This window comes from Polyodon spathula, chromosome 17, assembly GCF_017654505.1.
Source record: "Polyodon spathula isolate WHYD16114869_AA chromosome 17, ASM1765450v1, whole genome shotgun sequence".
NCBI lineage: Eukaryota > Metazoa > Chordata > Actinopteri > Acipenseriformes > Polyodontidae > Polyodon > Polyodon spathula.
Window position 1 is genome coordinate 4,540,864 of NC_054550.1, and position 25,506 is coordinate 4,566,369.

Genomic DNA, 25,506 nt, shown 5'->3' on the forward strand with positions numbered 1-25,506 from the left:
CCTTTGTGGAAACATACCTGTGTGAGGATATATTCACAGTCTCCACTGAAGCTGAACCTCTTCCCATCGAAAGTGATGTAATGCCCGTCTCCGTAGATGGCACAGGTACCCTGGCACAGGTTATCTGTGCACTGCCATTGTCTGTCCTTGCAAGTACTAAGAAACAAAGAAACAGATATATAAATATTAGAAAAAAACATGAGAAGAACAGCATAACAGCATACGCATACTAAATAAAACCATGCACATAAGGTAGTCTGAACCCAAAGGATCCTTGGTGAATTCCTCATGAACTGGAATGAGATGATGGCCCTGTTTCTGCAGTGAAGGATGCTGGATTTTACATACCAGGTGTTGCAGTCCGCTTTGATTGTCTCTCCAGCTTTGTAGGAGGCTCCGTTGTGAATGCAAGGACACTGGTTCTCAGAGACACAGCCTCCTTTCCCATCTGAAAGCAGACCCTCTGGGCACATGCAGCCGGAGGCACACTCTGTGCTGTACTGTTAAGAGAAGAGAAATCGAAACGTTATTCCAACCCGCTGTGGTATCCTGGTGTGGTTAAGCTTCTGTTGATGTTCTTGAAATTCTTTAAAGGTTCCCAGGAATGTAGAAAAATGTTCCCATTCACTTACACACTCCATATCCAGTGTCTGACAGCTCTTCTGACACTCAGATCCATGAGCCCCTTTTACAGCATTGCTACAGTCAAAGAAGACCATTGGTGCTGTGCAGTCTGCAAAGGAGAACTCAGTGGTTAGTTTTGAATAGCTTGGCTGAATTTCTTGTGTCACAGGCATATCTGTAATAGTGAGCATATCTGTATTCACTTAAAGATCAATGGTTAAACATGCCATATAAAGTATAGCAGTCTTCTGGGGTAACTTGCTGAAACAAAGACAACTAAATAAGTAATCAGGCAACTAAAACTGCTTACTTGGTTGTGAAGATTCTCCAATGCAGCTCAGTTTCCCTTGCTTGCAAGTGCTAAAATGAAATTGATTAGATTAGATTAGATTAGATTAGATTAGATTAGATTAGATTAGATTAGATTAAAATACTGTAGTAGCTCTTTTCAAATGTTTGCCCTCACTTCGTCAATCAACACTAAGGCTGAAATTGTCCATAGCAAATATTTCACAAACTGACTGTATCAGGGATGAAATTACCTGTGCATACCACTAGTGGCCTCGTTACAGAAATGCCACCTTGCTCTGGCTTGATATGGTATCGTTAAGCACATGCATATAATGGAATAACAAACAGATAAAAAATAAATATTATGCAAATTCAGAGGGTGCCAAAAATTCCTTTAAGAAACTGAACAAAAAAACCTACCACATGGCTCCGTCCCTGTTGATGACCTCTCCAGCTGGCACAACTGACCCCTTGTTGTAGCACGGGCAGCTCTCAGGTGGGACGCATTTGCCTCCCTCGTCCATGTAGGTCCCCTCTGCACACCCACACCCATCCACAGGTACAAAGTTCACTTTGCAGGTGTAGTCCGGCTCACTGAGGGAGCGACAGGTGCGATCACAGCTGGTCATGTTGTAGCTGTAGGTCAGCGTTTTAGGGCAGGAGGTGGAGTACTTGGCTGAATAAATAAATGGGAATAAATTATTAGACTAGGCTTTCGGGAAGACCCGTTTCCAAGTCAACTCTTACCTTAACAGAAGCAGGGTAAGATGAACATTCAGTCTACTGAATTGAAACTAGATAAGTAAATGACAACTGTGGCCCTTGAAGCAAGAGATCCAAGTGTAGTTTTAAATCTTCATGTGCAATCAGATGTGCTTTAGGGTGTCTCTGGAAGAAATCAGGTGATTTAGCTTGCTTGGATAACTAAAGCTCTCAAGATACTTACTGCAGATGCTGCTTCTCCAGCCGTCCAGCGCGACCCCTTTAGCAGCGCAAGCGCGGACGTACGAGGAGATGGCTGCACACATGCAGTCCTCGCTCTTCTCACAGTTGCAGCTGTCGTACATGCAGTTCTGCAGACAGTGAGAGGCGCATTAGTAAAACGGACAGGGGGGACGGTTGAAAAGAGGGCTAGTAAAAACTTTCAGAACAAAAATGCTGAAAAAATTTGTAAATAATTTCAAGAAAGATTTAGAGAGGCAAAAGAAAATATTGCAAGTAACTTTGTAAGTTAGTTGATTGGTGCTAGGACCCAGGTCCCAGGTAGATTTGTATTTAATGGTGGTACAGTAAATTGTTCAAATGTTTAGAAACATACTTTGTTGTAGGTGGCAGGGTTGATCACCGGATGGCAGGCAGAAAAAGGACCCTGAGTATCTAACAGCATGGAGCACCAGTGCTGGGCGTATTTTTCTGTGAAACGGAAAGGAAAGTTAGCAGAACATTATTTACAAGAATACTGCGAACTTTATTGATGCCAAAATAATTGATATGCATAGTGCTCTCAGTCAGATACAAGCCAATATACGAGCATGTATTTGTCATTAACCCTTAAGATATCAACCTAAAACTTCACTTTAAACAGCTGGTGTTGTACAGCAATAGGGTGCTTACCATTCTCAACACTCAGACTGCAAGGGTTGTTGTAAGTGTCCTTCACATCTGGGCAGCTTGCTTGGGTCTTCCAGGTGTTGGCAAAGGCAGAGGCCGTTCCCTCCACCACCCCGCTGCTCACTTTGAAATCATCAGTCTGGACGTTGTTAAAATTACCGCAGAGACCTGGATAAAAAGAGCATCGACTGAATTGAATTGACTTTACAGAAACTCAGAAATCACTATAGTTATAATAGAAAATAAATACGTGAAGAGTGATAGGTCACGTCAAACTCTGAAAACACCTACCACAAGTCTGTGTCTTGTAAACAGGACCTGCAATGATGTAAACCTGCATGATGGGAGTGAGCTGGATCTCCAGCACCAGGTCAAAGGAAGTTTGAACAACGATGTAGAACGAGGATGGTCTGAAGATGGTTACATTGACTACAAAATACAAGAGGACATTGTTAGAGTCATGGAAATGGTCTTTAAGAATGTCATGACTGTCCCCTTCAGAACAGTGACTGAAGCTGTGGTTCTAATAAGATGATGTGATCTGTTGTCACCAATCAAATTCTAGAACATGAACAAGCAAGGTCAGTACAACCGTGCAAGAGAAACATTAGGGGTGTTTGACTGATTATCCCAAAAGGGAAGAAGTACACAAAAAAGTACTTATTGTGAATAATTTGTTACATTTTCATATGAATAATTTTTGAAATTCTAACAACGATTCAAATGGTCTATAAAATCATTTTTATAGAAGCTTACCTGTATACAATGGCAGCTGAGCGAACAACCCGTTCATGTAAACGCTTCCACTTGGATTGATGCTGAAGACCTATTAATTGAACATCAAGAGTAAGAACTTACACTTCCTAGAATATAGCACAGTCGACACAGTGTTTGTATGGAACCAAATCACTGGGAAAAAAAAAACTTTATATCTTAGATATATTATCGAATATTTTGTATTTTTAGTTGACTTACATTTTGTCCTCCTGCAATAGCAATGGTGACAGACTTTAGGCAGGTCTCTGTGTCTGTCAGCCCGCACTTGACAATGTCCCCGAGAATTGTAAATGCATTGCTTTGGCAAGTCTAAAGAAAGGGAAGACAAAACAAAAGGTTGATATGCAGGCTAGGGAGACATACCAACATCTCCTAAATGGTCCTTTCAAGGGGGGGGGGGTGCTTTCTTTAGTGCCCACCTTTGAGAGGACATAGGAACAGTCTCCGTGGAAGGTGAAGTCTTGGCCATCATATGTGGTGACATGGGAACCTCCCTCAATGGAACAGAATCCAGGGCAGTCCAGCTCATTGCAGGTCCACTGTCCTCCATTGCAGACGCTGCAGAGAAGAATCAAATGCTCAGGCAACAGTCAATTTAACAGGTGACTTTTGTTTTTGTCACAAACTTATGCTATTCTTTATTACACTTTGGTATGCTTCTCTACCATGATGCTTTAGAAAAGTTTCCCATAGTCTAATAAAGCATAGTGAAAGCATGGTAAAGCACAGGTAAGCATGGTAAAGAATAGCAAGGTATGGTAAAGCATGGTACATTTTAAATCAAATATCAACTGTTCAAACACACACATTTTCTGAAGTACAGGATTCTGCCAACAGCAGTGGTAAGAGAACGAACAAGACATACCAGTGCCGGCAATTGCTGGAGTAAGACTCTCCAGGACTGTATGTTTTTCCACTGTAGCTGCAGGAGCACTTTTGTAGCGGAATACATCCACTGTGGTTAATGTCATCAAAAACAGTTCCTGTAAAAAAACAAATTGACAATTCAGACAAAACTCCTAGCTTGGCCTTGGTACTGTATGGACAGTTTCTGTAAATTGATTCCAAAATACATATTTCTATTGAAAAATAATCATGACAGTGTGAATAACCAAGCAGTGATGTGACTGTAAATTACTAAAATAATAAAAAGTGCTGCATTCATTACCTGCTGGGCAGAAGCAGCCATCAGTGCAGTGGTCCTCACAGTGGTGACCTCGGTCAGGGTTGGAGCAGGTGTCAGTGCAAGGGATCCCACACTCCTTGAACTCCATGTTCATCGGGCATGTCTTACCTGGAAAACAACAGTGACGCCCATTAGACCCCCGACAATAGAACGGTGCGCTCCATATTGAAATTGATGGTTTTAATACAGTTGAAAAAACAGAGAAATATGGTTTATCCATCCAACTATTATCAATAACTGCTTCATCCTATAGAGGGTTGTGGAGATTTGGAGTCTAACCCAGCAGACACAGGATGCCAGTCCATTACACACACACACACACACTCATAGGGCAATTTAGTTGGTTGGAGGAAACCAGAGTGCCCAGTGAAAGCCCATGCAAACACAGGGAGAACATGCAAACTCCATACAGACTGACCCCCAAGCCAGGAACTGAACCCAGGACCCTGGAGCTGTGAGACTGCACCACCTTGCCATCCTCTAATATGGTTTATAAAATTTGAAATAGCTTTTCTTTTAATACATTTAAAAACACACATGAAATGTAGAAATGGAGTACGGTAAGCTTACTGCAGAATTGATCTGTTCTCCAGTTCTGGGGTTTGCCGCCAGCGTGCACACACTGCCGCGAGTATTCAGAGATGGTGTTGCACAGGCAGAAATGCTCAGCAGTGTTGTTACACTGGCACATGTCTTTAACGCAGGCATTGACAAACGCATCTACAGGTACCAGGTCCTTGCAGGTGACTAAGGCAGGGTTGGACAGAATCTGCTCACACAATGGTTTCTGTAACAGATATACAGAACGAAGATGCTCAAAAGCAAATCACTGAGAATTAATTTCATATGTATTATTGTTATTACAACAGCAGAAGATTAAGAATCTTTCATCTCCATGATGATATGATGTTATACATCACAACAAAATAAAACCGTGCTGCACATTCATTGTTAGGTGTAAGTCTGCCCTTTATAACGCTAGTACCTTTGATAATTTGAGCATCCTCTCTTGTAGTGAACCCCTTTATAAAAGGTTCCCCTAGTAAAATCCTAGCAAAGTCTGGTAAAGCACAGTGGATAAACTATGGTAAATGCATAGTATAACCCTGGTAAAAATGCAAAAATACCACCCAAAACTGCCATGGTAAACTTGAAGTTTTATCTCAGAATGTGTGATTACAGGCATTCTGTTTGTGGAGAGTGGAAAGCAGGTCTCACCAGATCGGCACACTTGTCCTCAGATGGAGGAGTGAGTTCAGTGCATGTTTCTGTTGGGCTGTCCATCTTCCAGAAGGTTGCAAAATCCAGAGGAGATATTTTCACACCTAGAAAGAATTAAATGTGGTCACACGTTAAACTAACACACTAGATAAAAATGCAATGTGGTCACACCTTAAACTAACACACTAAATGACACGTATTTACACTTGTAATAACACACCCTGCTCTGCGGTTAGAATGCTGCTCCATGCTCAATTGCAAAATGAAAATCTTAGCCTCGTGCTTACATCTTTTGTAATTACACAGTGTATTTGCAATGTAAATAGACAGTACAATATAACCACATGGGCAAGTGCATTGTAACGTATCATGCAATGAGAGATAAGTGTGTAAAACACAAACAGTGTGCTATAAAAATGCTTCTAAAGGTATTCAGTCACCCCCCCTGTTATATTGCGTTGTGTTAGCAGCAGGGTGAGCTGTGAAAAGACTGCACATGCTTACCATTTTGAATGAACTCATTGTAGACCTGGACTCCATTGAAGTCTCCACAGAGGCCGCACGTCTGGTTCATGTATTTGTCATCAACTTCCAGCTACAGGGAGAGACAACAAACCTTAACCAAGGGAGCTGACACAGTCTTTGCAATGCTATTCATTAGGAAAGTTTCTGTACATACTGTACAGCATGCATATCACTAGGACTGAAGGAAATGAGTTAAAAAGCAAACATGCTCCTTTTGCGTCTGATTTTGGAGAAAACCTCGACCACCCCAAAGGAGCTGTTAGCAGTACGTATTTCAGGCTCCTACCACAAGAGAATCATCCTCGTTCCATATGGCAACCAGCCCGAGTTTAGCTGTGACCTTGATGTAAGAATTGATCTTTTCAATCAGGACACCAGACTGGCTGAAAGGCAGGGTAACCCTGGAAGAAAACGATATCAGCACTTGTTAGGGCTCAGAGTCAGGCCGGTAGCATTCTTAAAGCTGTTGGAAGCTGTTTTAATTCATTATAATATAAAGATTCTGTAGACAATAATTACTTAAAATTATAAAACTGTAGGTAACACTTTACATTAAGTGCCTCTAATTACTGTGTATTTAAATAATAGTTACTTAGTAAATACATGTGTATTTACACACAATTACAATATTATTATGCATCGTTACAATGTATGTTCTGTGTAAATCTTTTTGCATGATGTAACCCTAACCCTCACCTTAACTCTAACTCTAACCCTAACTTTTTTTGTGTGTTGTGTGTGCTTATATATATATATATATATATATATATATATATATATATATATATATATATATATATATATATATATATATAGTGCAAAAAGATGTACATGTTAAGCATGTTGTAACTATGCATAATAACATTGCCATTATGTGTAAGCACACGTGTATTTGCTAAGTCACTGCTATGTAAACACATAGTAATTAGACTTGCTTCAAGTAAAACATAGCCACACTTTCTGTGTTTGCTGTAAATCCCTACACTGTGTTCAAGGCTGATCACAAGCACTTACTGCTTCCCATTGACTGAGATGGCGTTCTTGGTGAATTCCACAACTGTCCCTTCTAGCTTCATGGTTATGGTGCTGATGGTCGGCAGGTCGTTGACGACCGCTCGTCTCATCTGGATGTTGAAGTCCTCGTAGTTGCTCTTGCACTGCGAGGTGAGGACGTAGTTGCAGGTGGACGGGAGATTAAACACGTCTCCATCAAACATTTTGAAGTGGTAGTTACCCCATGTGCTGCACACGCGGCCGTTGTGAGCAGGGTTCACCCCTGAGAAAGGAACAGCGGAAACATTTTTAATGTGATACTTGTTAGAATAGTTATCTGAAGTGCTGGCCACTTAAACCACTGCTGAATGCAGCTTTCATGTATATCCAGCACACAGTAGGTTAACATCATAGATTCAGTCTTTGGCAGACATGCAAGAACTTAATTTATTGACTCGTGGTTGGCAAATGCAAATAAAATGAAGTGCTGAAGTCAGATGATTGATTTTACCAGATATAATGGGCTTCATCATTCCTGGGATGATGTTAACTTTTGTTCCGCCTATTTTCTGCACCTCTGGTTGAGACCCTGTTGGGAGACACATATGGGGATGAGTCCAGTGTCTCGGGAATGCTTATTGGTAGACTGGGTTTATTTATTTATTTATTTATTTTTTAAATCAAAATACACAATGCTTTTTTTTTTGTCAGCAGTGTTGCTGAGTTTCAAAATACCAATCATCATTGCAAATGGCAAAACACATTGAAAAGACACAAACCATTGAAAGAAAACAAAACAAGCTGTAAACATTAGCATACAACATATACCGGGTAATAAACATGTATGTGTATTGTGCACAGCGATGCTGTGCGTACAAGCTTTGTGTTTCAACCCGATGACCTTAACGCCATGCTGCACAATGTTCATTTCTATAGACACGCTTAGAATGTGACTCATTTCACCGTCGGGATAAAATTGAAAAATGATCTCTCTATTCACATAAATGTAAATTAATTGTACTTATTTCTTTGCAATTCTAGCTAACCAATCAAACGAACTCTTCTTCAGCTTGTACTTTCTGTGTTAAAAAAGTATATTTATGTACAGTTTGCTCCAATTAGGCCTATACAAGCCAATAAAGAAAATAAAGAAATACATAACATGTACGTAAACTGTTTAAGTGTTAAAGAAAATTGTCATGGTAGTATACAATAGATAGATTGATCCACAGATAGATGTTTCCATGCAATTCCTATGCAATGCTAACTTTACATATTAAGAACAAGAAATAAAAAACATTCCTACCACTCATAGTAGAGGCATTAGCAAGAGATATCAGCCATATCAGGGCCCATAGCGGTACCCCCCTTCTTAAGCCCATGTTGCCCTGTAGTTCTCTACTGGGATCTCCACAGGTACAGTACAGGTGCTCTCTGCAAGGTGCCCCTACCTGGGGTCTGCTCCCTTTTATACTAGAAGTCTGGGGAGGGCTCCAGGTGCCTGGAGGTGCTCTGAGGAGGTGGAGCTGTAGGGTAAGGTAAATAGACGCATGACTTCTTAAGACATGGGCACACTGTTTGAAGAAAGGGAGTGGAAGGTTCTGTTTGGACAAAAGAAGTCATAGGCTTGGGAGTAGTCCAACCCGTCAGTTCAACTCGATACTCCTGATCCAGAAGTTCAATTGCGTGTCTGCTTCATTTTGTTGAATATTAATGCCAAGAAGAGTTTTATAGAAACTTTAGTGATAAAACTGAAAAAAAAGATATGATGGCAAATGTCAGGTTTGGTAAATCTGTATCTGGCTGGAAACAGAAGCAAGGATGGGTTATTTAAAGAAAACCCATTTCAGGCTGTGCAGTGCAGAATTTTTTGGTTTTTACAGCAAAGACAAATGTAATGATCAAATGAAATGAGCAATGAAAACTATGACCTGGTAAAAGCCATCTTGCTCATTTACTATCACTATTGATGCTTCATATATAAAGTCTTTGAAAAAGCCAACATGTTACTGTTTTTCTACTTAAGCTGCTAGACAGATGAGCCAGCAATAGTTAAAAGCAGCGTCTCCATGATTTCGGCTCAAAGTGTAATTTAGCAGATCAGTTTAGAACAAATTGCATTCAAATGCTCATTTAAGAGAAAAATGTACAGATCTGAGACGGGATATAAGCAACAGTATTCAGCGTTGCATCAAAAGCTGTGCAAAATGAAGAACAAATATTCCACTTGTCCTTTTATCTAGTTTTGAAGAAGGGACAGTTACCTCTTCAGGGTTACCAAGATATGTAGTCTTATTGTACTGCACACAGACCTTTTGCTTTTGGTATAGTTAATTCATTTAGTTAGTTTGGTGCTAGAGATTTCCAGACTAGAAGCTTCACATGTGTACTTGATTTTCTGTTAGAGGTTATAAGACTGTTCTGTTCTCTTATGTGCTGAGCTGAGCCAGTTGACTCTAATAATCAAATGAGGTAAACCTCTATATATAGCCTTCATCCATGTATTGATACAGTGGTTTGCAGAAGTGTTCACCCCCTACCAATAATGTTGAATTACAAATAATTTATGCACAGTTTTTCAAACAAACCTTTTTTTTAATTCAACGCTGTAGTGGTTAAACTGAACACTGTTATATGAGGAGGAGGTTAAATGTCAGCAAAATTGGTGGCATAAGTATTCAGCCCCTTCAGTCAGTACTTGGTAGAAGCACATTTTGCATCAGTTACTGCTAGGAGTCTTTTTGGATAGGTCTCTACTAGCTTTGCACAGTAGGATGGTGACATTTTTGCCCATTCTTCACAGGAAAATTTCTCCAGTTCTGATAAGTTTGTTGAGGATGGACTACAATCTTCAAGTCTCGCCATATGTTTTAGATTGGATTCAAGTCAGGACTTTGACTGGGCCACTCAAGAACATTTACTCTTCAGTGTGGATTTGGCTTTGGCTTTCTGCTTCGGGTCATTGTCCTGCTGAAATGTAAGTTTCCTCCCCAGTTTCAGAGTATTGGCTGACTCAAACAAGTTTTCCTCAAGGATATATATATATATATATATATATTAGATATATCCTGGTGAAAGCAATTACAGTGCAAATTTACCATAGAAGGTAATGCTGATTTAATGTAATGGTGTACCGGTATGCAGGGTACATTTACATTTTGTCCAGCCCTTAGAACAATAGATTAAAAGCTGTTGAGTGGCTAACATCACTAGTGATACAAGTGAATCATACCCTATCTGCTTACTTAATTTATCCTAAAACACACACTCTCAGGACCTAGCATCCAGGAGGACTGTTGTTGATCACTGGTTTGGAGTTGCTGGGTGGAACATTTTTTGATCGCTATTCCGAATAATCCAGGAACTGGATCCTGGTTTTTGTTATGATGTAAATAAAAGAATTGGCCTGATATGTTAGTCATCACATTTGTGTTTTAACAAAGACTAAAGCCATCGACGCAGTTTACTCAGTGAAACAATACAGGTTCTAGCTCTACAAAGTTATGCAAGAATGCACCCTTTGATTTTTTGTATGGAGAACATTATTTGAGTCGTTTAACTGAAGGACTGAATTGCAATGGATTAGTGACTTTAGGGTCTAGATTAGGTTAAACTAGCATGGGTGGCCAAAGTTCCACTCCTGGTCTTTGTTCCAGCCCTGAAGCAGTTCATTGTCTCATTTTACCTGTTAAACCTGGAGTGGAATTAGACCTCCAGGACTGCACAGAAAACTGCACCGCCAGTACAACAGTTTCCACTCACATACATGACAATGGTATCAACACAGAGGTGCCACGGGGGCAATGGCGTACACAACTCGGAAAACATAATTCAGCACGCAATTGCATTTGTGGCTTTCCATAAGATATTCATTCAGCACAGCCCAATTCATTGTTGGCATTTATTTGTGCTTCATATTTTTAAACCCTGTGCTGGAGTTTGAATTGCTGGTTTGGCCACTAGCAGCTATTCACAATGTAAATACAAATATACTTTCTTATTGCTTTAATGCTTCATTTTGTCGCTAAACTGTATAACAAGCCGGTAGAGAATACAATGGCAGAATTAGGAAAAAGGACACCTACCAGAAGTGAACCAATTCCTGTTGAGAATTAATGGAGTGGACCGCCTCTGTGATCTTTATCACCCAGTCAAGATCAATATCTCGTCTGGCATAACAATGATGTCATGTAGAAGGAATCGAGAGAGATTGGAGTGTAACAGAAACACAGCAGGTTACAGCTTTTTTGCTCCAAATCGTCATTAGCTTTTTTTTTTTTTTTTTCATAAATTCAGAAAGCAATAACCCCATTAAAATCACAGAATGAGGACATTGAATTCAGGGGCTTTTCACTGAGATCGTCTTGTCCTTAGACACATTTTGTAGTTTTATAGCTCTGTGTAGCCCCTTATCAAGAGCACCACTGGGCTAAAATGGACACATGTTTCTTTGATCCAGAGGGAAAACGTGGAGACGAGTTTCAACTTTCTGCTTATCTGTATTGTATGCACTCCATCACAAATGGAACCCTAAAAACCCTAAAGCACCATTGTGTTGGCCTCAATACAGCCCTCGGCAGGTCCACCTCTTAGTGAATCTATAATAAGATCCAAAATGCAAAATTACGTATATGGTAACAGTATCCTGGGAGATGGTTTTTAGGAAAGGGAGATCGTGTCTAACTAACCTGCTCGTTTTTTTTTGAGGATACAACATTGATAATGGATAATTGCAAAGCATATGGCATGGTTTATTACGAGTTCCAGAAAGCTTTTAACAAAGTCCCGCATAAAAGATTAATTCTCAAACTGAATGCAGTTGGGATTCAAATACAAGGATTAGGGAGTGGTTAACATGTAGAAAACAGAAAGTACTGATTAGAGGAGAAACCTCAGAATGGAGTGAGCTAACCAGTGGAGTACCACAGGGATCAGTATTAGGTCCTCTGCTATTCCTAATCTACATTAATGATTTAGATTCTGGTATAGTAAGCAAACTTGTTAAATTTGCAGACAACACAAAAGTAGGAGGAGTGGCAAACACTGTTGCAGCAGCAAAGGTCATTCAAAATGATCTAGACAAGATTCAGAACTGGTCAGACACATGGCAAATGACATTTAATAGAGAAAAGTGTAAGGTACTGCACGCAGGAAATAAAAATGTACATTATAAATATCATATGGGAGATACTGAAATTGGAGAAGGAATCTATGAAAAAGACCTAGGAGTTTTTGTTGACTCAGAAATGTCTTCATCTAGACAATGTTGGGAAGCTATAAAAAAGGCCAACAGGATGCTCTGAAATATTGTGAAAAGTGTTGAATTTTAATCAAGGGAAGTAATGTTAAAACTGTACAATGCACTAGTAAGACCTCATCTTGAATATTATGTTCAGTTCTGGTCACTTCGCTACAAAAAGGATATTGCTGCTCTAGAAAGAGTGCAAAGAAGAGCGACCAGAATTATTCTGGATTTAAAAGGCATGTCATATGTAGACAGGCTGAAAGAATTGAATCTATTCAGTCTTGAACAAAGAAGACTATGCGGCGACCTGATTCAAGCTTTCAAAATTCTAAAAGGTATTGACAGTGTCGACCCAAGGGATTATTTCCACCTGAAAAAAGAAGCAAGGACCAGCGGTCATATATGGAGATTAGACAAAGGGGCATTCAATACAGAAAATAGGAGGCACTTTTTTACACAGAGAATTGTGAGGGTCTGGAACCAACTCCCCAGTAATGTGGTTGAAGCTGGCACCCAGGGATCCTTCAAGAAGCTGCTTGAAGAGATTCTGGGATCAATAAGCTACTAACAACCAAACAAGCAAGATGGGCCGAATGGCCTCTTCTTGTTTGTAAACTTTCTTATATCTTATGGTCTAGTTATTCCAGAAAGTAACAATCTTCCCCTAGTTGCCACGTCCAGACTCTTAGAGCACATGGGATGTTTCCTACCCATAATCCTTTAACTATTCAATAAGCAAGGCAGCAGCATGAGTAAGCGTTACTGTATTTATTCATTGGGAATGATAGGATAGGTGCTGTCCAGGATCTCAACCATTGGCTTGAAAGGAGCCGTCCTCCTATGAGGTGAGACCAAGGCTGGGTGATGGGATCCATCGACCCCCCAAAGTAGACGTGAGTAGGGGATAGAACTTCACGACAGATGGACGGTGGATTGTGGTAAACCAATAAGCGAAGAAGAAAGGCTTTTGTTTTGCCTCTGCAAGCCTTTTAAAAACACACAAATACAGTTTCTATGGAAAATGTCAATGGATTGCATCATAGCCCAGGGGTATGTTAAATTGAGAGCAGCAAGGGAGCTGGGATTGAACACATGGCAAGAGAAAAAGTGAGCAGGATGTTCAAAGCCAACCAGGATTTGATTTGTGCTGTTTTACTTGGCAATCACACAATACCATTTCTAAAACCAGAAAGTCACAAAATCAGATATTTCCTTATCCAGCAGCTAAAAGTAAACATACAGACTTCTCACTGCAGTGGTATCTTTGCTAGTAAGAAAGTGTGTCTTGTGCACCAGAGGAAATTTCTAATAAATTATTTGCAGACCAAACTAAAAAATGCCTCCCTTATTAATTTTTTTTTTTTTTCAAATCTATAAAGGTTGCCCTTCTTGTTAAAGGTTACTCAAGGTAACCCAGAACCTACAGTCAAGTAAATCTTGTTACTGTTTTTTTTTTTTTTTTTTATACAAACATACTTTTATTCTCAGCCGGCAGGGATGATTTTTTCTTACTGACAAATTTCTTTTATCCACTCGGGGTACATGATGGGCCCTCCACAAACCGGTTGCATGGGGGTCGAGGTGAGCGAGAACTGGCAAAAGAGGAGAAGTTTGTTATTGTGGCATTTGCTGTGACTCCTCTAGCCAAGTAAATCCGGTACATGTCTGGTGTGAGGAGAGCTTGAAAGACAAAGGCGCCGAAGACAGGCGGGCTGAAGGGACCACTGCCCACGCACTTTTAAAACGGGGGGGGGGCACTGCCTACCCACTTTTAACAGTGAGATTGAGGGAATTATTTTTTTTTTTTAAATAAATAAATAGTACATTGAATCTCATTGTTCTTCCAAAGCTTTTTCTACCAAAAAAACCCTGAGTAAACAAAAAATAAATTATATTTACCTTGCTTCCCTGCATTGTTTTCCCAATATGTAAGCCCAGTGGGTCATGCTAATTTGTAATTGAGGCATATTGCACTAGTGTACTGTTAAGATGGACATAGGAATTTTTTTCAAGCCGTTGGCTGCAGCTAGAGCTGACAAGCACTCGTATGAGGACACAAATGAAGAGGGGCACACAGCCAAGAAAAAACAGCAGTCTATTTTTGTTCAAGGGATTGATTCTCCAGGTGAACAGAATACCAAGGAAGAGACTTTTTCATCATCAACCGCCAAAACAACCTGTTATCATGATCTGTAGATTGTAAAAAACTTTGCTGCAGCATATCACCTGGAGCGCTTAATTTAGCCATTTCTTTTTTTTTCTTCTTTTTTTATACTTAGTAGTCGCCAGGTGATTTTTATCCCATTTTACTCCCAATTGGAAAGAGCCAATTGTATTATTTTAGGCTCAGCTCACCATTACCACCCCCACGCTGACTCGGGAGCGGAGAAGACGAGCACAAGCTGTCCTTCGAAAAGTGAGCCGTCAGCCGAACTCTTCTTGTCACTCTGCAGGCCCGCCATGCAGCCACCTCACAGCTACAGCGTCGGAGGACAGCGCAGCTCTGGACAGCTTAAAGGCAAGCCCGCAGGCACCCGACCAGACTACAGGGGTCGCTGGTGCGCTGTGAGCCGAGGACACCCTGGCCGATCTAAACCCTCCCCATCCGGGCGAAGCTCGGCCAATTGTGCGCCGCCCCTTGGGAACTCTCGTCCAAGGTGAGCAGTGGAATAGCTTGGACTTGAACCGGCAATCTCCGGGCTAAAGGGCGCATCCTGCACTCCATGCGAAGGACCTTTACCAGGGATGCAGTTTAGGTGATTTTGATTTTGATCGTCTCCACATTCATCCGAGCATGCTTAAAGATCTGCTGAAAACATTCAATCAACGTCAGATGACAACACCCAGCATAAACACAGTACTGAAACTGTCCACTTCGTGGAAATACTTGGAGCTGATAAGAGGGCATGGCAACTCCTTTCAGATTTTGATAAACTTACTCACCCCTATTTGACAATCCCTTTGACCAATGCAACTGCAGAACAAAGCTTTTCAGCAATGTGAAGAATTAAAATTTATCTGACACCTACAATGACACAAAAGCAGATGAATCATGTAATCAAGTACATAAAGACATTACTGATGCTTTGGACCTTGTACAGGTTGCCATGTTGTTTGTGGATTTAATGATGCCAGGAATAGCCTTTTTGAAAACAGGATTAATTGGACTGTTTCTTGAACATTTGAAACGTTTGCCACTAGTTTTACAAATTCCAAATTCATCTTCTTGAGTGTTCTAAGTTACTGAAAATTACCCCATCTACCAGACCAGACGGTACCATAACTTGCCTTTAAAATAGAATAACTAAAACAGATTTTAATGCTTTTGGTTTACTGCACTGGTTACATAACATGCACATTGTAATAATGCATTGTGGTAAAGTGGTTTGTAGTGCACAGGTGTAGAGATGATACAGTGCTTAATGAAAACAAGGCTTTATTTGTTGCTTTAAATAATAACGCACACTATACATGACAATGTGTAAAGCCAGTCAAAACCACAGGGTTCAGTCCTGAAATAATAATAACAAACCCTATACACAGACACGGCCATGAATCCCAATAGTGAGTGCTCCTTGTGTAAGGGATGATTTATACAGTAACCGTGAAACAGCAGTGCAGTCCAGGGGTGATGCTGACTGAATAGCGGCAACTCTCAGATTTAGTTCTCTATGAATGATAAGGGTGACAAGTAATAGACAGACAGATACAACACGACAAAAACCCACGGTTACTTTCGGCTTTTACCGTCCTTTACAGGTCTTTCACAACCATAACAAAGGAACAGATCGTTCGGCCACACCCCCTGACATACCTTCAGTCCCGCCCCCTTTGGTAGCGAGTGCAATCACGTCTCCTGCAATCCATGACTGACACATCACCTACCTCAGTAAAGAGCTGACTTCTAGTATTGTGGCTTCACCCCCTTTTTGGATGGACGACTTCCGACTGACCCTGGAATGAACTGTCTAACCATCCAGTCCGGGGCACACTGTTCCTGTTATACAGCGTCCTCACAGGTCAGGAGGGAGATTGTTGACTAGGATTCATTCGCTCTCTGTCACATGCAAAGTATACTGTATATGTATATATATTTTTTTTATTTTCAAAATGTTGCTTTATTATTTATACCTGCATTGGTATGGTACTGTTATATAGAGTGTATTTAGAAATGTTTTCTCCTGAGTGTTTTAAAGAGATAATATAGTCTATATAAATAGCTATACTTAATACTGTCATTTTGTGTATTGAGGGATCAGTGATATTTTCTTCGGCAGCAAATGATTCAGGTTTTCTTGTATTTCCATGGATGTGTTATTTGAATGTTAATAAGGGTTTTAAGATAGACCAGTTAGAGCCTATTATTAGAATTAATAACAATTGAATATACTTAGCAGACACTCTTATCTAGAGAGTGTTATCGAACTTGGGAGTTGCCCCTCTACTCTTATCTCTATTTTTAAAATTTTCTATTTATTAAATCCCGATTCCTTGCCTAGATAATTATTATTTTAATATATAACAATAAAAATGCTGCTAGTTTCGCAGTTGCTCATTATGTCTTAGGACTTGTAATCGTGCTATTGTATTTTTGTGAATTATACGGTATGCAGTGGATATATGAGAATTAGTTCAAATGTTAAGCTTGTCCAAAAACTCCAAGTGGCTACTTTAACCCCTTAACAAGAATAAAAAGATGCTGTTTATAAAGCTTTAGTAGCTGTATTGTGATTGTACAGTGGAATCTTAGGCTTTGAGAGACCTTAACGAAGTTTTTTGCATTTCTGATAAAGGTGCAATGGATGTTATCTGGAATGTTGTGAAAACAAAGCTGCCATTTGGCTGTGACTTACAGATAAGTTCAATATGCATGTGTGTGTGTGTGTGTGTGTGTGTGTGTGTGTGTGCGTGTGTGTGTAAGGGGTAGGGGTTGTTAATTGTTGCAAAGCCATGTTTATAGCTCATGTAACTCCCTTTTGTAACTTTTTGAAGACTAGAGCTCACCGAATCAGTCCCTACTGCGTGTTGACTACACTGCAGGCAAGCTGGTGTACTGAAGTAGTGAGTACAGCTGTATGACCTGTGAAGTACTGGGGTGTTTCCAGTGGTTTGATCAATGCAAATGTCCACACAAATTTCCCCATTTACCAAGCAACAGTTACAGAATACATGGCAAGGGCATCGGAAGAGCACAGGCTTTGCGGGGGAGTTCTGGGTAGAGGTGATGTTTGCTTGGCCTTTCATCTGGTCCAGTTCTTTGCTAAACTGCTGCACCCAGAGAGTCAATATAAGTGGGTGGGATTATTAGCAAACACAGGAGCAAAATATCGATGACTATCAATGGTAATGGGTTAGGGTTTGTTTTTCAGACAAAGAAAACCTTATAGCATTGTAGCAGCATTTCACAATGTTATGTTAAGTGTATATTATACACGCCAATGCTTGTTTGTTAGTTTGTGCAGCTACAGTGTTGTCTAAAGCAAGCCAAATAAATACTGAAATGGGTTTAGAATCTGTTTCATAAGATTTACATGTCATCTTTAACAGTCAACTTTGAGGTGCAAAATATCTTTATATTCGTGCACCAGACTGCAGTACATCATCCCTACTGTATCGCTTCAGAGAGATGAGGGTTGACATACCAACCCGATTACAGGTGCAAGTTTTCACACATATGTGTGTGGGCTGAAATTTAGCGCTTAAATACAGATAAAGATAAAGAACACATTAAAATTACATTTGGGAGCTGTTAATTGGGTATAAATATTTACATACAACACCAATGTGGTTACAGTTAAATAAAAATGTAAAAAGCCAACATAATGTTAAAGGAATCGTAAGTAGGTCCTGCATCCTGTATGAACTAGAGGTGGAGTAGTAAACGTTATCATTTGGGTTAGGTACTTCTGTCCTGGGCAAACACACAATATCAACACCCCTCTTTCCTTTAGACACAGGTGGGTGCACGAATAAAACCTCTAGAAAATATACTATCAAATGATTTTCAGCCAACGAGAGGACCGTCAATCCAATATGAGCCTCTTAAATCTATGGGGGTGGCGATGACAGTGGCAGCATCTTGTCCTATCAAAAAGATGGGTCTTCATAGCAACAAGTCATGCACTGTGTCCAACACACTGGTGCTTATCTTGTGTAAGCACACGTGCGTATCTGATCGATTACACACTATTGTTTCTTCTGTATGTCAGAGCCCATCCCTAGCTCCATATCTGTGCAAAGATAAGGGCTTGCTTTAGTTAAGAAAGAGGACCAGTGTAACAGAAGGAATAAGATAAACAAGAAAATACAGAACTTTACTTAGCAACAAATGGACTGAATCCATCACTGGTTCTCACATCCACACAGCTGCAGGGCTACCTGGCTGGATTATAAAGTCAAGTTAGATATTATTAAATAGGTGTGCCAGCTTGAATTTAATATGATAGCTTGATATTTAACTCCTTTTCAGAAGCAGTGAGATTATATGACTGTAGGACTGTACTATCTAGCACACATAGAGCACCCCCATGCACACACACACACATACACACACACACACATCACAATAGCTCCTGGGTCTGTTATAGTCTTGTGTAAGAGTGAAGTGTACACAGAAAATTCCACCAGCCTTTTCAGGAACGCTACTGAAAACCCCTTTTCTGTTTTCCTGATACAAAAAAAAAACAATATTTGTCATGGCGTGATTTCTTGTAAAAGCTGAAACTGTGCCCGGCAATAAATAAGGTGCATGCTGATTGTCAAACACCGGAATCCAGTTACGTGATAACAATACAGTTTTTATTCTAAAGTAAACACACACGACAAGAGAGATATTCTTTCATTTGATTTTTATTGGGGTTGGAAACAGAGCTGCATTGATTTTAGGATTTTAAGAAACAAAACAAAAGGCAGGAAAAAAAATACATAACGCTCATAATTCTGTGTGTTTTTCTAAATCTATCTAGATTATTCTGCTGCTGGTTTCGAAGGAGGGAGGGTGATCTATCTTTCCAGTCATGCTTGTGGAGATCTTGTTTTCACTCACTCCCTCGGCACTGATCGACGGCTTCCCTTATTCGGAAGAGCCTGTCTCTGCACACTGTCCAAGGACTCGCAGGCAGTGGTGATGCAGTCACACTGGTCAGTCTGGATGTAGATGTAAGGCAGGCTCTTCCCATCTGGTCAGGTCAGGGCAATACTCACGTTGTGAGTCTTCACCTCCTGGCAGCAGCTGCACCTGTGCTCCATGTAAGTCTGACTGATGCATGTTTTTATTGAAGCTTAACTATTGAGTGGCAAACAAAACAACTGGATCAGAGCTAAGAATGGAAACTCTGACTTCAACTGAATGTGTATTCAGCATAATAAAAAGCGGCCACTTTCTCAAGCCTTTGTAATCTGAAGGTATGACGGTGCAATAGAACTGACAGCACCTTTGAGTTCATACAGTATGTCTTCAGTAGTCACTTCCCTTTGAATGTACAGTAAAGTGATCTTCAGATACTCACATGTCTTACAGCAGCCATCTGGAGTGGTTTGGATGGTTCCCTGAAGTAAGAAAAAACAATTAAAAAAACAATGTAATTGTTTGAAGGATCTGGTTTATTTGGCTTTTTATCTATGGGTTCCAGACACCAGTTCAGATCAGCTGCCTGAACTATGCAGTACTGGTACAGTGTGCACCAGTAGCGACATTCTCTCATCAAAATGATACATTTTGACAGCAGGCCAAAATATAAAGTAAGGGTTATGGTTAGGGATAACCACACCCATCTTGAACTGAATACAGTACATGCATGCTCATCGAAATATAACATCTACTATATAATATTCTGATGTTCAAAAAATTTTAATTCTCATCCCTCTATATTGCGACATCACTGCAAAAATGTTACCATAATTTATGAAGCATAACACGCATCATTTTTCAAACTTTTGCGCGAACTTGTGCACACTATGTAACCTCTCAACGATGTGTATACATATATAATATATATATATATATATATATATATATATATATATATATATATATATATAATATATATATATATAATATATAATATAAAATATAATCAACTCTTGCGAAGCGTCTTACTGGCTCGCAGGTGTAGTTGCACGACAAAGGGTTGCAGGAAATGATGTTGAGTTGGGTGTTAAAGTCAACTTCTTTAGTGCAAGTGACTGGGACTTTTCTGCCGAGCTGGAGAAAAGCAGAACAGTTATATCAGTCAGGTGTGTGAATGAATTTCATTATTCTCCTCAGAAATCAGGTGCTGGCAATCAGGTGAGGGACAATGATGTTGATCGGGCTCATTCACCATTCAAAGTGAAATGAGTGAAGAAACAGCTGCTTGGATCTGTGTGGATAGACTCGGTGTGTACAGCTCTATAATGCCCACTGACAAAAAATCATATGTACAGTTCATTTAAAGGACGGTAAAGAGATTGATCTTACAATTTAGTGTTTTAAACCATTGCATTGGATTCCCTTCAGAGGATTCTGTACTGCATAAAGCTGTTAAATACACCAAAAGCATTGCTGCAACCACTGGATTGATCCTCTCTCTCTGATATATAGAGCAAGGTGAACAAGAAGGAGGCACACGTCTTGCATGCCATATATTCTGCTTTGTTGTGCACACAGACGCACTTTGGTACTAGAAACGAAAACAAACAGTTTGATACAGTTTGAAAAGGTATTACTCAAGGAGATCAAGTCAATGACTCAAACAGTCAATGCGTTGCTAAATACACAAATACAAAAACATAGCAGACAAATGGGAATTCTGACACGATAACTTTCATCTATTACTGCAACATTCCCATACTATTCTGTAGTATATTATATTATGTTATATTATATTATGGAAATTGGCAAATCTAAGAAATCAATAACCATTCAAAATTAAGCTTAGTGGTCTTTTAAACCATTTTTATAATAAAATATATAAAGAAAATAAGTTACCACAGCTGTAGGTTGGGCAGCATGCATCACTCTGGACTGTCATTACCGGGTTGAATCCCAGTTCACTAGTGTGATCATTTGATGAACACAAGCTAATATCACATCCTAACATACAAGCAAACAAAAAGAAGGGAAAGGTGAACAAAAGACACATCCCATTATCCCAGGCCTGAATGGGTTTTATTCTAATAGGGTTCAATTGCTAACCTATGTGCATTTTATCCATTAACACATATTTTATAACATAACAAAATAATTATTTTAATTTCTTATTAATTTCCAATACTCCCTGCAGGCTAATACTAATTACATACAAACAGTGTCAGATCCTTGACTCTTAAACAGACTCTTAAACGGCCCACATGCTGCTTAGTAATTGAAACTCATAGATAGATCTAGCACTCAGCATACTTAGACAAGCTGGTGGCAACAGGGATCCTCCACGCTGGTCTCATTTACCACGATGAAGCCCAGGCCAGCGCAGGTCAGGTCTGCTTACTGGACATTCCTGGGGGGAGATCTGGACCCCGTACGTGTCACAACTGCACACACAGTCTTGGCAGTAAGACTCAAATTTCTCATCAAACTGAGGGAAATACAGTCTGAGTGTGAGGAGCAAGTAGCGAGAGGCCATCCGTTGATTGCACATAACTGTACAGGATAACGTAACTGTACGGTTTAAAGCTGGTCTAATTCGTGACATTTCCTCAATCATATAAAATACATTTGCCAAAGCCTTTCTGCAACACTCTGCCTTACCGCATCGTCCCTGTGTGTTGTTTCCGAATATGTGGTAGGGCAGATCGATGGTGAACGCGATGCTATTGAAACGGATCACTGCTTTTATTTCAGGTATCACCACAAAAATGTTCATCTTGGAGTTGTATATCTTCGTCCCGTATTTGGCGAATGGCAGTGAAACTACCTGTTTATTAACCAACACCTAAGGGCAAAAAGGCGCAAGATAATCAATTACACTCCAGCATTTAAAAAAAAAAAAAAAAAAAGGTATTTAAGCAGGATGATTCTGTACCTGTAACTTCACGCGGCCTCCAGTTTCAGTGTTCCTGAGTTGGGTGACCAGGGCGTCGTAGGAGACGATGACGGAGCGAGGGCAGGACACCTGGTCTCGGATGTCGCAATGGACGTTGTTGCTATAAACCCCAAAGTTATCCAATTTGAGGGTGATCACCTGCACGTAGCTGCTGTTCCCCTGATAGCTGTAGTACAATTCGTCAAAGGTAGTGTAATGGGGTCCTCCCCAGCCATTGCAATGACCTGAAAACAGAAACCATGAGCATTCCAGCTGCTGCTCTGGACTCACAGGCAGGGCAGAACCATTGCAATATTCCCTTTTCATCTGAAAACACTGTTGGTTCTGCTCTTAATTACAGTGTGCATTCACATTTTGATCAGGCTTTATTTTAGGGGGCTCTCTTTATTTTTAGTGTGTTAGTAAACTATCAAACATTTTTAAAAAGTGCAAAGTGTGTTTTAATGCACTTCCCTTGCTGGGAGACCTTTGGAATGAAGATGCAGAGTACTCACTGTCACACGAGTAGCGAGCACATCACAGGGTTTCATCATACTTCAAAACCGGTTCCCTTCCATTGGCACAGTTGATCTTCACTGGAGGAGGGCACTCGTATGGCACGATGACGACTGTATTATTTTCAAGGCAATTCGCCATGGTGCAGTTACAGATCCAAAATGTTTCATTTTGCTAGATTGAAAGAACAAAAAAAGAATGGGAGGGATGAGAAAGGGATCAAAAACATTGTGTAATCTAATGCTGAAGCCTTTTACGGGTCTCTTATTGATAGAGCAGTTTTCCTTTTTGCAAATTAAATATATATAGTAGCTCTGTAGTTGTGGTTGGTGGTGTTGGCGTTGGTGTTGGGTCTGTAGTTGTGGTTGGTGGTGTTGTTGACTCTGGTGTTGATGTTGGTGTTGACTCTGTAGTTGTGGTTGTTGTTGTTGTTGTTGTCTGTTGCTGTAGTTGGTGTTGTTGTCGTTGGTCACCACCCACCAGTTTTGGTTCCAACCCCTGTAGTTGTGGTTGGTGGTGTTTGTGTTGTGGGTGCCGATTGTAACCCAGACATGGGTGGTTGGGTTGGGCTGTATGTAGGTTGTGGTTGGTGGTGTTGGTGTTGGTGTTGGGTATGTAGTTGTGGTTGGTGGTGTTGGTGTTGGCTCTGTAGTTGTGGTTGGTGGTGTTGGTGTTGGTACTGGGTCTGTAGTTGTGGTTGGTGGTGTTGGTGTTGGTCGGTCCCCGAAGTTGTGGTGTTGGTGGTTCGTTGGGTTGGGTGGTTGGGTTGGTCCCAACGGTGTGGGATGGTGGTGTTGGTGCTTGTTGTTGGTATCTGTTGGTGTTGGCTCTGTAGTTGTTGGTGTTGGTGTTGGTGTTGGCTCTGTAGTTGTGGTTGGTGGTGTTGGTGTTGGCTCTGTAGTTGTGGTTGGTGGTGTTGGTGTTGGCTCTGTAGTTGTGGTTGGTGGTGTTGGTGTTGGCTCTGTAGTTGTGGTTGGTGGTGTTGGTGTTGGTGTTGGTTGTGTTGTTGGTGGTGTTGGTGGTGTGGTTGGTGTTGGTTGTTGTGTTGTTGTGGTTGTTGGTGTTGGTGTTGGTTGTCTGTTGTTGTGGTTGGTGTTGGGTGTTGGTGTTGGGTCTGTAGTTGTGGTTGGTGGTGTTGGTGTTGGCTCTGTAGTTGTGGTTGGTGGTGTTGGTGTTGGCGCTGTAGTTGTGGTTGGTGGTGTTGGTGTTGGCCCTGTAGTTGTGGTTGGTGGTGTTGGTGTTGGCCCTGTAGTTGTGGTTGGTGGTGTTGGTGTTGGCTTGGGTCTGTAGTTGTGGTTGGTGGTGTTGGTGTTGGTGTTGGCTCTGTAGTTGTGGTTGGTGGTGTTGGTGTTGGTGTTGGTGTAGTTGTGGTTGGTTTGGGTGTTGGTGTTGGGTCTGTAGTTGTGGTTGGTGGTGTTGGTGTTGGTTCAGACATCATTGTCTGGTAGTTGTGTTGGTGTCTGTTGGTGTTGGTTGGTGTTGTTGCAACCACAACAACCACCACAACCACAACCACAACCAGGTTGGTTGGTTGTTGTGTACAACCACAACGTGGCATCAACACCAAACACCACAACCACAACCGACCAAAAAGGTCTTGACATCAACACCAACCACCACAACACAACCAGTTGGCTGGAGAATCAAACCACCACCACACACCACAACCAGTTGGTCACACCACCAACCACCACAACCACAACCGTGGACATAAACACCAACCACCACAACCACCACAACCAGGACATCAACACCAACCACCACAACCACAACCGTTGGACATCAACACCACCACCACAACCACAACCGGTGACAACCCAGGTTGGTGGTGTTGGTGTTGGCTCTGTAGTTGTGGTTGGTGGTGTTGGTGTTGGCCCTGTAGTTGTGGTTGGTGGTGTTGGTGTTGGCCCTGTAGTTGTGGTTGGTGGTGTTGGTGTTGGGTCTGTAGTTGTGGTTGGTGGTGTTGGTGTTGGCTCTGTAGTTGTGGTTGGTGGTGTTGGTGTTGGCTCTGTAGTTGTGGTTGGTGGTGTTGGTGTTGGTGTTGTAGTTGTGGTTGGTGGTGTTGGTGTTGGTGTTGGCTCTGTAGTTGTGGTTGGTGGTGTTGGTGTTGGCCCTGTAGTTGTGGTTGGTGGTGTTGGTGTTGGTGTTGGGTCTGTAGTTGTGGTTTGTAGTTGGTGTTGGTGTTGGCTCTGTAGTTGTGGTTGGTGGTGTTGGTGTTGGTGTTGGGTCTGTAGTTGTGGTTGGTGGTGTTGGTGTTGGGTCTGTAGTTGTGGTTGGTGGTGTTGGTGTTGGTGTTGGCTCTGTAGTTGTGGTTGGTGGTGTTGGTGTTGGCTTGTAGGTGTGGTTGGTGTTGGTGTTGGTGTTGGGTCTGTAGTTGTGGTTGGTGGTGTTGGTGTTGGTGTTGGCTCTGTAGTTGTGGTTGGTGGTGTTGGTGTTGGTGTTGGTCTTTGGTACCCACAACACAACAAACGTTGACCTGTATTTAACACCAACAACCACCACACACCACAACCCAG

At 41.0% G+C, this 25,506-nt stretch overlaps 1 protein-coding gene and 1 long non-coding RNA gene across 2 annotated transcripts in view; both read right to left on the reverse strand.

Moving 5' to 3' along the window:
• LOC121330085 (mucin-2-like) overlaps positions 1-8,673 on the reverse strand; it is a 29,129-nt gene extending 20,456 nt beyond the window's left edge. The window contains exons 1-21 of the mRNA XM_041276352.1: positions 8,535-8,673; positions 7,740-7,817; positions 7,250-7,511; positions 6,522-6,636; positions 6,215-6,305; positions 5,708-5,814; positions 5,060-5,276; positions 4,472-4,597; positions 4,169-4,286; positions 3,723-3,861; positions 3,502-3,612; positions 3,283-3,352; positions 2,818-2,955; positions 2,530-2,694; positions 2,234-2,328; positions 1,862-1,988; positions 1,336-1,591; positions 935-984; positions 633-733; positions 349-500; positions 18-156 (exon numbers count right to left, since the gene is read on the reverse strand). Of these exons, the coding sequence (XP_041132286.1) occupies positions 18-156; positions 349-500; positions 633-733; positions 935-984; positions 1,336-1,591; positions 1,862-1,988; positions 2,234-2,328; positions 2,530-2,694; positions 2,818-2,955; positions 3,283-3,352; positions 3,502-3,612; positions 3,723-3,861; positions 4,169-4,286; positions 4,472-4,597; positions 5,060-5,276; positions 5,708-5,814; positions 6,215-6,305; positions 6,522-6,636; positions 7,250-7,511; positions 7,740-7,817; positions 8,535-8,610 (2,733 nt within the window). The 5' untranslated portion in view covers positions 8,611-8,673. The remainder of the gene's footprint in view (positions 1-17; positions 157-348; positions 501-632; positions 734-934; positions 985-1,335; positions 1,592-1,861; positions 1,989-2,233; positions 2,329-2,529; positions 2,695-2,817; positions 2,956-3,282; positions 3,353-3,501; positions 3,613-3,722; positions 3,862-4,168; positions 4,287-4,471; positions 4,598-5,059; positions 5,277-5,707; positions 5,815-6,214; positions 6,306-6,521; positions 6,637-7,249; positions 7,512-7,739; positions 7,818-8,534) is intronic.
• Positions 8,674-20,573: 11,900 nt separating this feature from the next.
• LOC121330191 lies at positions 20,574-23,330 on the reverse strand. The gene is made up of 4 exons (XR_005951839.1): positions 22,990-23,330; positions 22,475-22,719; positions 21,442-22,384; positions 20,574-20,676 (listed from the first exon to the last, which is right to left on the reverse strand). It is a non-coding gene; the product is annotated as an uncharacterized LOC121330191 (long non-coding RNA).
• Positions 23,331-25,506: the final 2,176 nt, after the last annotated feature.